Here is a 13,933-nt window from a genome sequence, read left to right on the forward strand (position 1 = left end):
ATATTGAGATAATAGAATGTTAGATAATCTGGCACAGCTTATGCAAAAATTAACTCAAAAGAGTTCGTAGACTTAAATGTAAAATAAAAAACTGTAAAACTTTTAGAAAAAAAACTTAGGAGATAAACTTTAGGATATAGGGCTAGACCAAAGAATTCTTAGACTTGACATCAAAAATATGATCTATAAAATGAAAAACTGATAAAGTGGTCTTCATCAATAATAAAAACTTTTGCAAAAGACCTTGTTAAAAGGACGGGAAAACAAGCTATAGAGTGGGAGAAAATATTTATAAACCATATACTCAATAAAGAACTAGTATCTACAATATATAAAGAACCATAAAAATTCAATGGTAAAAAGCAATTTGGGTAGAAAATGGGAAAAACACATGAAGAGACATTCTACCAAATAGGATATATTGGTGACAAACAAGTTTATGAAAGTATATGTTTGGTATCACTGGTCATTAGGAAAATGCCAACTGAAATCACAATAAGATATTACTTCCTATGTAACAGAGTACACCCCCACCCACAACAACAACAACAAAAAACCAACAACCCTAAATGCTGAAGAGGGCAGTGAGAAATTGGATCACTCATACACCGTGTACATGAGAATGTAATGTTATACAGCCACTATGGAATACAGTTCAGCAGTTTCTTAAAAAATTAAACATGCAGGGTACCTGGGTGGCTCAGTTGGTTGAGACTTTGCCTTGGGCTCAGGTCATGATCCTGGAGTCCATGGGTCGAGTCCCACATTGGCCTCCCTGCTTGGTGGAGAGTCTGCTTCCCCCTCTGACCCTCCCACTCTCATGCTTGCTCGCTCTCTCTCCTATTCTCTCTCTCTCTCAAATAAGTAAATGAAATATTTAAAAAAAAAAAAAAACAACAACACCTAAACATGCAGGGACTCCTGGGTGGCTCAGTCAGTTAAGTCAGCTCAGGTCATGATCTCAGGGTCCTGGGACAGAGCATCACGTAAGGCTCCCTGCTCAGTGGAGAGCCTGCTTCTCCCTCTGCCCCTCTCCCCGCTTGTGTGTGCTGCACTCTCCCTTTCTCTCAAATAAATAAAATCTAAAAAAACAAACAAAAAAAACAAACAAAAAAAAACAAACTAAACCTGCAACTACCATATAATCCAACAACCACACTCCTAGGAATTTATCCTAGAGAAATGAAGACTTATGCTTACATATAAACTGGCACAGAAACATTTATAGCAGCTTTGTTCATAATAGCCAAAATCTGGAAACAACCCAGGTGATCTTCAATGGGTGATGGTTAAACACACTGTAGTACATCCAAAACATAGAAACTACTGAGCAATAAAAAGAATAAGATGTATAAAAATATAAATATATAAAACAACTTGGGTGAATCTCCAGGGAATTATTCTGAGTTAAAGAAAAAAAGCTAATTACAAAAGGTTATTTACTGTATGATTTCATTTCTGTAACATGCTTGAAAAGACAAAATTATAAAAATGGAGAACAGATTTGGGATTGTCAGGGTTAAGGAGGAGGTGGAGATGGGAAGGAAGTGGTTTTGACTGTAAACACAACACGGGGGATCCTTGGGGCCATGGAAATAGTCTGTGTCTGGACTGTATTAATGTCAGTATCCCAGTCGTGATACTGTGCGATAGTTCTGTAAGATTTTTACCATTGTGGAAACTGGGTAAAAGCTGTGTAATATTTCTTACAACTCTGTCATAATTCTTACAAGTGCATGTGACTCTATAATTATCACAAAATAACACATTTAATTAAAAAAAAGAAAAAAACAAAATAAAAAAAAAACTCAGCATAAAAAAACCCCCAAACCTTCAAATCCATAATGAACCCCAGGAGTGTTAAGCAGCAACAATATGTTTTGAGCATTTACTTTGGACCAACCATTGCGCTAAAAACACGAAGCCGACCCCATGATGCAGGTACCACTACCCACGTGAAATGGAGAACTCAAATGCTTGGCTTATCTTTTCTTTAAATGAGGCAGTAGAGCTATTACATATATTAGGAAGTGTTTCATACTATCTTTAACTTAGTTGGTCAAAAGAAAGAGTTCAACTTTATTTCCCAAACTCAGAGCTTGGTTTCCTCAGGTGAATCTCAGCTCTGAAAGCAGAGAAAATAAAATTCCACACAACGCGACCGTCCTGAAATAGTCAGGAGAACTTGGTAGGAGAGTCAGGGCAGACTTCGTATTTTTTTTAAGTAGAAATAAAAATTATTTTCATCAAGGGCTAAGCAAACATTCTTAAGACAAAGGTTCTACTGTGGATGGTTTATATTAAGAATGGCAAAAGCTGACATTTTTGTAAATATATGAAAACTATAGCATCTACTGCCATTTCGGATATTTGGAAGAATATTCTTAATCAGATCTAAAAAAAAATAAAAACAAAAAACCATTCTTGGTGAACTGAATGTGAGTTTTAAATAGAATCTATCCACCCAATCATCAATCCATCTCTCTCTATAGATACACACACATAAAAATACATACACATACATAAGCTATCAGATACATTATTTCTTAATTTTTTTATAAATCATGTTATATTACACTCATAAAATAGTAGAGCTTGAAGATTACTTAGAAATTACCCTGTCAAACTTTCTCATTTCATACCTAAGGAAACCAAGGCATCCCCAAATTAAGATCCTTACTATTCACAGTGAGAAATCCAGAATTGGAACTCAGGACACCTGACTCCTGTTTCTCTATTTCATTATTCTCCTCTCCTCAAGCAATTTGATGGATAAAAAGAGAATGAAAAGTACCAAGAGGACTGGGGACACAGAATCACAGGCTAATTAAATTGAGAAAAGTGAGAGCTAATAACAAATTTGGCTTTCTGAAATTAAACAAATCTTAATCCAAGATCTTTTAACGAACAGGGTTTCTTATCTTCATTCCCTGGCAAAATGCAAGTTAACTTCATGTATCTTTGAAATACACAAGGGTCACTCTCCCAGGGACAGATTTCCCAGTTTCCTATAGCAACCCACCCTCAAAGCAACCGAAGCTTTTACAAGCACAACTGTGCTGTTTGGTGTCATTTGCTTTATGCTCTTACAGTGACATCCTGGAACTGGAGCCTCATGGCGGAGCCGGATGGCTGAGGTCGACTGGTGATCTCCAATATAGTTCTCAGCAGGATGTCCAACAGGCTGGCCACTATCACATCTATTTCCTCCAACACCGATTTCTCCTGAAGGGAAAAAAATAAGGAGCTCAGGAAATGGTGGCTTCATATAAGTATTAATTTCTCTAATGGAAAAGAAGGGAAAAAGCCCACATTTCCAAACGCAGAATCATAAAGTCAGAGGACTAGAGAACTTGACACAACTGGACCTCACCTACGTCACCTACGTCAATGACCTTCTTTTACGGAAAAGGCACAGAGAAGTTCACAACTTGCCCAAGAGTAGGCTGTGCAGTGGCTACTGGACACACAAATGAAAGGTGGGGTGACATCCTAGAAAGCAAACCAGACACACTAAGAGCACCAGCTACGCATGGACACAGCGCGTTATGGGGCCCAGGCAGTTCGCCTGAGTCGGATTGCTGACGGAAAGTCCCTCCTGGTTCCCAAATTCCTTAACTGTCTCGATTTCAGATTGTGCTTACATATCTTCTTCTCATCACTTGAGTTGCAAAGGTCATTTTCCAAAACTCTTTTAAGTGCAAATGACTATTCCTGTAAAAATGATTTTTAAAAAACTCTCCGTGTAAGGTGAGCAAACGGCATTCAGTGTAGATGAGCACCATGAGCTCCAGACTGGGTCTAAGATCAGTGGCCATGGTGGGCACTGCTTCCCTAAAGCAAAATTAATACTTGTTTCCAAGCCCCCAGGACTTGAGAGAGAAACCCAAATTACTCTGCGCTGACCCTATGTTTTAGTAGAGTTGGATTCTTATTACACCTGCACAAGACAAAACTCTGTGTCCAAAGGCTCCCTACCAGGACTGCCTCTCCAAAAACAGAGCCAGCTAAACAAACAAAAACTTTCACAAAGTGGGAGTCTGAAACAGCTTTCTGGCCAGGGTTTCATGATAAACTTTCTTACACTTGCAAGAAAACTACCAAGGTTTCTCCTGCAGAGCAGAGTTTCTGTTCTGAATTCCTTATCAGGTAAGTCTAAGGTGACTGCAATTCCCAAACTGAAAGAGACAGGAGAAGTTTTTTAAAAGTCTTTTCCGCTACTGTTGATCGGTGTTTTCAGTCTTCTGCAATGAATCACCTCACTCAGCAGAATTATACAGGAAAGTTTTAAAGCAAAGCTAACATTTTCCCTGTCATCACTCTTCTCCCCAGTCCCAGCTCAACTTTGGGGTCTAGGATCTTGGGGATGTGTAAAAATCAGTCCTCCCTCCCTGGACAGGTTTCTCTTACTACATTTTTTTTTTTTTTTTTAGATTTTATTTATTTATTTGACAGAGAGAGATCACAAGCAGGCAGAGAGAGAGAGAGAGAGAGGGAGGAGGAAGCAGGCTCCCTGCCAAGCAGAGAGCCCGATGCAGGACTGAATCCCAGGACATTGGGATCATGACCTGAGCCGAAGGCAGAGGCTTAACCCACTGAGCCACCCAGGTGCCCCTCTCTTACTACATTTTTAAACACAGCTTCTGCCCTTTTCCTCTCAAGTACCAACTCTGTTTCCACAGGCCTGGAGCCCTCTCTCCGTTCCTTCCACTGGGGTTCCATGCCAGCTCAACAATGAGCGCTTCAGAAGGCGATCCTAAGTACGAGGAACAAACATGGGGAACACGGTAGCAGAGTAGTAGCAGGGAGGGAGAGACACGGGACTCCCAGCACGGCTCTGGACAAGCTGTCAAAGACGAGTATACGTCAATTCACAGCTGCAAACTGACAGAGCTAGAACAGGACATCCTTTACATGTGAATTTCACATCGGCCGTGAGCCATGAGCCGCGGACATGAATACTCAAAGGCTTGTCCCCAATTCTAAGGAAGTCTGTATATTTTTCTCTATTTGCCCTGCATTCTATAATGTAACAGCACTGCAGCAAGCATCAGGTACGTGCACAGGAATTCCCAAATCCACAACACTTTAGTGATTACGGTTGGGGCTGAGTCATAACTATAGTGCAAGATACGCTTGGTCTCCCGGGGCGTTCCTCTGTTTCCACAGTTTCTGCAGGGCGGGGTCCGAGGGCCATGCCAAGCTCGGACCACCACCATGCAGCCTTCCACAGACGGGGTCCAAAAAGACTTCACTTCACAGGCAGTAATTTATTCTTGCCACAGAGAATTCATCATATCAAGATTAAAGATACATGTGGGAGGCTTTGAGATTTCTAATTTTTCTCACTGGGTATTCAGTTCTTTCTCGAAATACAAGTTTAGGGAAACCCAGGTTATTTGGGGTTATAGCAATCCTATAAGATGAAAAAAAAAATTATTTCAGAAGAAAAGCAAAATGTCCAACCCAGCTGGAAATAAAAGTGAGAGTCTCAGAGGGTTACGCTTAGTGAGGTTTCTCTGAGGACTTTGAGCATTTTTATTTCCAAAAGTCATTTGATGGGTACTACATACTCTGACCTGTATTTACTTACTGAGCTATTTTTCTTGATGAGACAAAATACGTTGCTGAGGATACGTGCGCACATGATCAGGTCCTTCTGCTCCTGCAGGTGCATGTGGAGGTGATGTAACACGACGGGCAAGAGAATGTACCTGGAATCTGGAGAGAGAAGAAATATTAGCATCACATCTGTGCAGACCCACGCTGACCTCGCTCAAATTCTTATCTACAATCTAACTGTAATTATTAAAGGATTAACACAGACAGTTAAAGAGTACATGACAGATATTGAAAAACAGTGGTTCCTTTCCCAAATCCATGATTCCTGTACTCAAGAGGCCTTTGATTCTTGTGCTGAAATGGGTTATTTTTTGAATTATTTGTTTTACCTCCCAATATCTACATGGCATGCTTATCTGGCCGTTTACTGATTTTTCATTGAGATTGACCATCTACTGACTTCTTACTACAGTAGATTTACCCTCTTTTCTTCTTCCCAGTCTCAAAAAAAAAAAAAAAAAAAAAAGAAAATCCTATCACAATTTCTGGCTAAAACAACATTTTGCATTTGCTACCATTATAATTTCCAATGCTTTGCACATGACCCCATTTTTTTGTTTTGCTTTGGTTTCTCTCTCTCTTTGAAAGTTTTCAGGAAGTTATCCCTGATAATTCAAAATTCTCTAATTGTTTGCCTTTCCTTGGCCCTTGAAATCTATAAACTCATGTCCTTCAGCTCTGGGAACTTGGCTTGAAATACTTGTAGGATTATTTCCTTCTCTCTAGTTTTTCTGTCCTCTGTGTGGAATTCTGACTACATTTATATCATGAATGTCTTAAACCATCTCCTTGAGCATTTTTTCATCCTTTTGTCCAAATTCCTTATCTTCTAACTCTTCAACTTTCTCATTCCTGCTCTCGTTTATTTAATCTCCAAGAGTTCTTTCTTATTTCCAAGGCTGGTGTCACAGGTGTGTGCTCACATAGGTGCCTGTGCTCAGAACAGCCCCACACCTGGTTTCATGCTCTGTGCTCCCAGCATGAAATTCCTAATAATTTTCAAAGAAGAGGTGTTGTATTTTCATTATGCAGCCACTCCTGTTTTCTCTGAGTGATATCCTTCTATAGCATGTTTCATTCTTGTTTCATGGATTTTCTCTCTCTGAGTTAGTCAGAGACAATTCTGTTATTTATTTATTTATCTCCTCAAATGATCATTTACTTTCAAGTTCTTTTTTCTGTTTCTTCATTTTGGCCTCTGCTTTCACATTAAAGGTATTTCTACAAGTATCTGGTGATTGTTGGTTGTCTGTCTTTATAAGCAAGGCACCAAAATGCTAACTGGGAGGGGGGGAACCACAACTGTGTGCCTGTTGGCAAGCTTGTGTACTGGGAAAGCTTCACAGCAGGGTGGGAAGGCATCCAGATGTTTCATCAGGGGACCCCCAAATTTCAGAATCCGATATGTCTTTTCTTGGGCTGGCCAGTTTCTCTACAGAGGAATCTGATAATCTCCTCTGCAGGGGAGCACGAAACCATCATCTTTTAGTCATTTGAAATCAAGAAAGGAAGGGGCCCATAGGGGTCTCTCTGTTTAACAGCGAAGCCCCATTTATGGTGTGGTGATTCAGTCTCAAATTTAGCAGTGCCTGATCTCTTGAATCTACACATACCTCGTTGACTTCTTTCAGATAGTGAACTTAACTATTTTTGGCTGAATTAGAGAAGGGGACAGAGGCAGGGTGCTAACTCTTCTAAGGATTTTTCTTATCCAATTTTCGTATTTCTAGCACCCTTAATCTTCAGATCCCTAGTATTTTCTGTTTATTTTTCGTATTTTTTTAAAAAAACTTATTTATCTTTTTTAGTAATCTCTGCATCCAAAGCGGCGCTTGAACTCACCACCCTAAGATCAAGAGTCACATGCTCTTCCAACAGAGGCAGCCAGGTGCCCCTGGAGAACCAGTATCTTTCATTCCTGATCCTTTCTGAAGTTGCCCTGAGCTGTCTGCAGTTCGGTGGAGTAAACTAGTTTGTTCCTTGACTCTACTCCAACTCCATACACCTGTGTGGGTCAGCTTTCTCTTGTCTGCTGTCAGCTACCACTCAACTTGGTAAAAAAATGTTGATATTTATGTGTTATCTCCTCTCCCAGGCTCCTAAGCTTGGGAGACTACACGTTTTTTTAAAAAATTCCTTTACCAACCATAGATTCAAAAATGCTTTTTACAACTTTAGCCAATCAATTCTAGCAACATGTAAAATACGTAGAACTTCACGATCAGACAGGCTTATCTTAAAAGCAAGGTTTGCTGAACATCTGAAAATCGTACTTGCACATACTCTCATCGGGGAGAAAGATAAACAGCTGATTCTTGTTATTCATGCTAGGTAAGTTCTAAGAAGTCACTGGGAACAATGAAACAGCAAATAATGTATCATAGATAAAATACACAGACCACAATAGATAAAAAATATTATATCTTAAAAACAACTCATCCAGTCGTATTCTATTTTCTTTATATTACAAAAGAGAAAAAAGGGTTCAGAAGCCTTAAGTGATTTGCCTGAGGCCAGCCCAGTAAGGAGGGGCCATGGGTGGGATTCAAACTATCCTGTGGCCCCAGAGCTGGAGCTTCTCGCATTGGGCTGCACTGCCCCCTGCTGCTCCATCCTCCAGTTATCCTGCGTGAGAGTGGAAAGGAAGGCAGAACACTGCCTTGTTTCATCTCCGCCGAGAATGCATGCATCCTGCGACGCCAAGTTTTCACTACTCTGTGCATGGCCACGAATGAACATGAGAGTGTCACAAGTATGATTTTGAGGTTACAAACACATTTTAGTCACTGAATCCATCAACAGTGAATTTTGACTGTACAAGTATCATTCCTCCATTACTCGAAGTCTTATATTTATCCCTACTTTGTCATTAAATAGGTATTTGAATTAGAGAGGTAATGGACTCATGAAGTATTTATTTCAATCTTTTGGAAAAGTAACAAGTAATGACGCTTATTGATCTGAGTGTTTTCTCTTCACCACGATGTCATGAACACAAAAGCATTGTCTATTATGTGCCCATAATGGTCATATTATTTGTAGATGTGCCCACTTGCAAATGCCCTAGCCCAATTCCCTGATCCACATGGTTTTTAAAAAGATGTCAACGGGGGTGCCTGGGTGGCTCAGTGGGTTGAAGTCTCTGCCTTCGGCTCAGGTCATGATCTCAGGGTCCTGAGATCGAGTGCCACATCAGGCTCTCTGCTCAGCAGGGAGCCTGCTTCCCTTCCTCTCTCTGCCTGCTTCTCTGCCTACCTGTGATCTCTGTCTATCAAATAAATAAATAAAATCTTTAAAAAAAATAATAAAGATAAAAAGATGTCAACGGTGCAACAATTTAGAGGGATTATTCTTGATTTATTAAAACCCATGTATCTTACAAATAGTTGCATAAATTATAATTCAACTTGACTCACTCAAGAAAAAATGGACAGCTTAAATAACACTATACTCAGTAAAGAAACTGAACTTGTAGTTAAGAACCTTTCCATAAGAAAAATGCCACGCACAGATGACTTCTATGAATTCTACAAAGCATTTATGGAAGAAATCACCACAAGTCTACAAAAATTCTCCCAGAAAATAGAACAGAGAACACACTAACTCTTTTTATAAGGCCAGCATTATTGATGCCAAAATTAGTCAGAGGTATTACAAGACAAGAAAACTATAGATTGCTATCTCTCATGAACACAGATGCAAAAATCCTCATAAAATTTGAGCAAAATGAATCTAGTTTTATATATATATATGATAAAAAGGGTTTATCATGAAGGCAAGTTTGGTATAACATCTGAAAATCAATCAATATTAATTCACCATATTAGCAGATATAGAAAATAATGTGCAAAATTCAGCATTCATGAAAAAAAACTGTCAGGAAGCTAATAATAAAAGGTATTTTCCCCAAATTGATAATGAGCATTAATGAAATGCCTACCTTTATTTTGATTTTTTAAAAAATTTTTAAAATTTTATTTATCTGAGAGAGGGAGAGAGCACGAGTGGGGGGATTGGTAGAGAGAGAGACAGACAGACAGACAGATTCCCTGATGAGCAGAGTGCCTGACTTGATCCCAGAACCCTGGGATCACGACCTGAGGTGAAGACAGACGCTTAACTGACTGAACCACCCAGGCGCCCCTGGAATGCCTACTTTTAGCTAACACAATACTTAACAGTGAAAGATTGAATGCTTTCTGTTTAAGATAAAAATGAAGGCAAGGATGGCCAACCTCACCAATCAACTCAACATTGTAGGAGACTCCTAGCCAGTATAAGAAGATACTTGCATAGGTAAAAGAATATATAATTCTGTACCCTAATAAAAGTCATAGGGAATGCAAAATATTCACAACTGGGAAAATTCCATTATCAGGGTTTGCATAGTTTCTCTTATTGGTTTATCAACACAAGGCGGTTTGGCCTTAGGTTTACCACTGAAACAATCCACACAAGGCACAGGCATTCTTCACTTTGGGCAACACAGAACATTAAAATCCAAACTTTGTGAAATAATTCATTGCAGGGTTCCTTTAAATGGTAAGCCTGACCAGGAAACTTAAATACTCATTTATAAATCAATTACTTGACAAAAAGAACCAAGAAAAGGAATCTAAAAAATTACAAGACAGGAGTCACTGCCTGGTGATGATTAATTAGGAAGGAAGGTAAAGCTCATCTGATACGTTCCTGCAGCCAGCAGAATTTGATTTCTAAAAATTTAATTTGCAGCCAACTGTTAAGAGAATAGCTACTGCAAAAAAGGGAGTAAGGTAGACAAATAATTCGTGTGTGGTGTGCATAAAAAGAAATGTATGACTACCTAAACAGATTTGCTTTTTCCCCATTACCAGGGCAATGTCAGCCAATGCAAATGATACAATCGGTGGGTAAATGCCAAACAAGCTGACTGGTTAAAATGCTAATTCTTACCTTTAAAAGGAAACACCTGGACTCATCAAGCAAGACCAAAGAAGAAAAAACCCACAACTGAACACACACTAACTTTCCATACATTTAACAATAGAATCCGTAAGGCAGTTTGTCCTTGAAAGGGTCTACACCCCCCCACACCCCACATCTCAGACGAAGCTCACTGTTTTATGCATCTCATTGAGTGTATAAACGAGTGACTCTCATTTCCTTTTCATTTTGCCTGTACCCACTTGAGTGGTAAAGCCCGCTCCCATGAGTAACTCTCAGGGGGGTGTGGGGCTAGGAAGGAGGAGAAGCAGCTGTGAAAAGCTGGTTGATTTCCTGCTTGAGGTTAATTTTGAAGTCACAAACTGGTCTTTACCTCCTGTACCAACAAAGGCTTAGACATGGAACCTGGACGTCAGCATCTGTCCATAGAGGAGCAAGGTCGAGGAGTCCTGAGCTGCCAGGCACGGTTGCCAGTCACTCTCCACACCGGGGTGCGGCATGGGCTGGACACAAGCCAGGAAGCCCCGGCCGGGGGTGGGGGATAAATAATAAAGGAGGTGGGCAGCAATCAGGCCGAGGCACAGAGGAACACCTGCATTCAGAGATAGGTTGGGCCTTGGTGATCAAAGCCACCAGTAACCTCAATGCCAATGTCACAGACAACAAAACCTGCAAATGAGCCTTTCATACACTGGAGGACAGACAACACTCAGAACGGCAAGACAGCACACAATGCAGGGGCTCTGTTCTCACATAGACAATGTCAGGACCACAGAGGGAAATGACAGGAGAGGCCGAAGGATGATCTCTGAGCCGATTTCATCCTAACCCTGGAAGCCTCGACCACGGGGCACCCTTCCTAAAGCAAACTAGATGCTTTGACCACTTGGTTCCTTTTATCCACTGTGCTCTGCTTCTGGTCTGGGCTTCCCACTGCCCAAGCTGTTCTGTTGTCCTATTCATGCCCATCCTTTTCCAGTAAGATTTTTTATATATACACATCACTTACTTAGTACCTATTGGTGCTCGGCCCTAATCCTTAATGCATGACCCACTATGCAGTCTTCATTCACAAAACCTCTAAGGAACATGCACCAGGCACAGTTCTGGAAGCTGGAGAGAATCACTGTGATCAGGACAGATAAAGTCCCAGCCCTCGGAGGTTTTCCTTCTGGAGCAAGGGTTGGAGACAGACTTGAAATGACTAAAACCCAATTTTTTATACAGTTTCAGCTACATCAGGTGTTCCAAGAAGCAAAAAGCAATATTTGCACGAGAGAGAGATCTGAACATGCACAGCAGAGAGGAGGCTTGAGAAAATGAGAGTTGAACTGAGCCCAGCAGGGTGAACGGGGATCTCTTGGGATTGGACAGGAGCAGGAGAGCACGGGTTCAAGCAGAGTGGAGCATTAAGAGACGGGACCAGGCAGGTGGGCAGGGTGATGTCACGGGGCCCGAGAGATCAGTTCTCTTCTGTGTCCTCAAAATAGAGCATAACCAGGGGATGTCAGCAAGGTTGCTGGGAGCAACATTGTCTGGTGTGAGTTCCTGTTATGGCTATGCAGACGGATGGGAGAGAGGAGTGGGAAGTGAGGATGGACATGACCAGGGGAGTGCAGACAACACGGCAGTGTGGAATGGACCTGTGGCAGGCTGGGGGTAGGGGGCCCGGCACATGTGAGAGGGTGTGGAGACTGAAGAGCATCTCAGGAGAGGTGGAGATAAAGGGCAGAGGGGAGAAGGTTTCAAGGATGGCTAAGAGCTATGTAGGGCTTGGTGTTGCCATATACTGAGACAGGAGGGGCCGGCTGGGAGGGACAAGGGGTTTGAGGTGCCTGTGGGTCATCTGCATGGAGAAGCCGAGGACAGATGGCTACTCAGGTTTGGAGCCTAGAGGAGAGATCAGGCCTAGAAATACAGATGTGAGAGTGGTGTCAGGACACGGGCCACAAACTTAGGTGAAGTAGGTGGGATGAACCTCGAGTCTCATTCAGGTCTCCTTGTTACACAGTACCATCTTCCCTTCCCAGATCACAACAGCTGCACCTTATCAGTCTAATTCCTTGCTCAAAGTCAGCTTTCATGGTAGACTAGCAGCAGACTGAGGCCAAGAACTGGATGTTTCACTTGCTACAAACATCTCTAACATAACTGGCGTGGGATCCACCCACAATACACATTTGCTGAAAGAAAGAACAACAGCACGAGTCTACTGGATGTGAGGGGCAGCTGAAACAGCTCTGTGTCTTCATGTATCAATGCAGCTAAAACGGGAAGACAGCAGGACACACACTCTCTAGGTCTGGCTTACAGTGACTCCCTCTGCGGGTCCTCGCCCGAGCTGCCAGGAGAACGCCCCTACTCGCAATCCTTCATGGCAAGGAGTGTAGCTGTTCATGGAAATGAAACCAAGACACACATCCCAGGCCTGGTTTCCCCTGAATATCAGCGCCAGTGTGGATGATGAAGTGTAAGAAATGAGAAGACGTGGCTTTCAACTGTTCCCCAGTAGTGTGCTTGCACGTGCCAATCAGTATTGAAAAGTTTAGGAAAAAAAAAAGATAGGGAAACAATTTAAATTTGGGCCTTGATGTTTACATGTATTTTCAAACAGATAAAACTTAGGCTCAACTATGATTTCGGTGATGCTTCCTCCTCAATCTCTATACCTCAGGTTAGCTCCTTCTGCCATTGCCAAATTGGTCTTCTCCAAAATTTAGACCTTTTCGTGGCCCTCAGGAAACAGGAAGAATAGAATTGTGAAGAGAAAGTGAAAATGAGTCGTTCAATTTTTACACTTTAAATATGTCTGCCTGGACCCCAGATGACTTAGACATCAAATACTGATCTATATAGATTTCAAATCTTAGTGCTGGCCTTCAGGTTTGACCAGATGCCCTAAACTCTGACCTTGGGGTGTGACTAGGCAGGGGGGCAGTTGGGGGGGACTGGAGTCAGGGGGCGGTTGGGGGGGGTGACTGGAGGTGGGGGGCAATTGGGGGGGGTGACTGGAGGTGGGGGGCGGTTGGGGGGGATGTAATTCTGCCTGGCTGTGGAATGGCTCCAGCACTGAAGTTGCTCACGGACCCTCAACTCAACTTGGCCTGAATCTTCCTATGATTTTTGTCATTCCCTTCTTTGATGTTGACTATATGTGTCCCTCTGCATTTTCTCTGTATTAATTTCTAACCTGAGCTCAACCAAAAGTATTCTATAGTCGTGCTGGTTTCTAGGCATGCTTCCTCTGTTTTGTTTTGTTTGTTTGTTTTTTCTCCTTGGGATTTGTGTTGGTTTTTATGCATCAACCTGACTGTGCCATGGGGTACCTGGATATTTGGTTAAACATTATCCTGGGCATGTCTGTGAGACCATATCTGGATGAAAT

The 13,933-nt window shown here is 41.6% G+C and overlaps 1 protein-coding gene across 4 annotated transcripts in view; it reads right to left on the bottom strand.

Annotated features, from left to right (window-relative positions):
• DOCK4 (dedicator of cytokinesis 4) overlaps positions 1-13,933 on the bottom strand; it is a 427,767-nt gene that overhangs the window by 111,367 nt on the left and 302,467 nt on the right. For all 4 annotated transcript variants that reach the window (XM_047694527.1, XM_047694528.1, XM_047694530.1 and 1 more), the window contains exons 24-25: positions 5,594-5,721; positions 3,091-3,225 (exon numbers count right to left, since the gene is read on the bottom strand). In XM_047694527.1, the coding sequence (XP_047550483.1) occupies positions 3,091-3,225; positions 5,594-5,721 (263 nt within the window). The remainder of the gene's footprint in view (positions 1-3,090; positions 3,226-5,593; positions 5,722-13,933) is intronic.

Source organism: Lutra lutra, chromosome 11 (assembly GCF_902655055.1).
Source record: "Lutra lutra chromosome 11, mLutLut1.2, whole genome shotgun sequence".
In the NCBI taxonomy this organism is placed as follows: domain Eukaryota; kingdom Metazoa; phylum Chordata; class Mammalia; order Carnivora; family Mustelidae; genus Lutra; species Lutra lutra.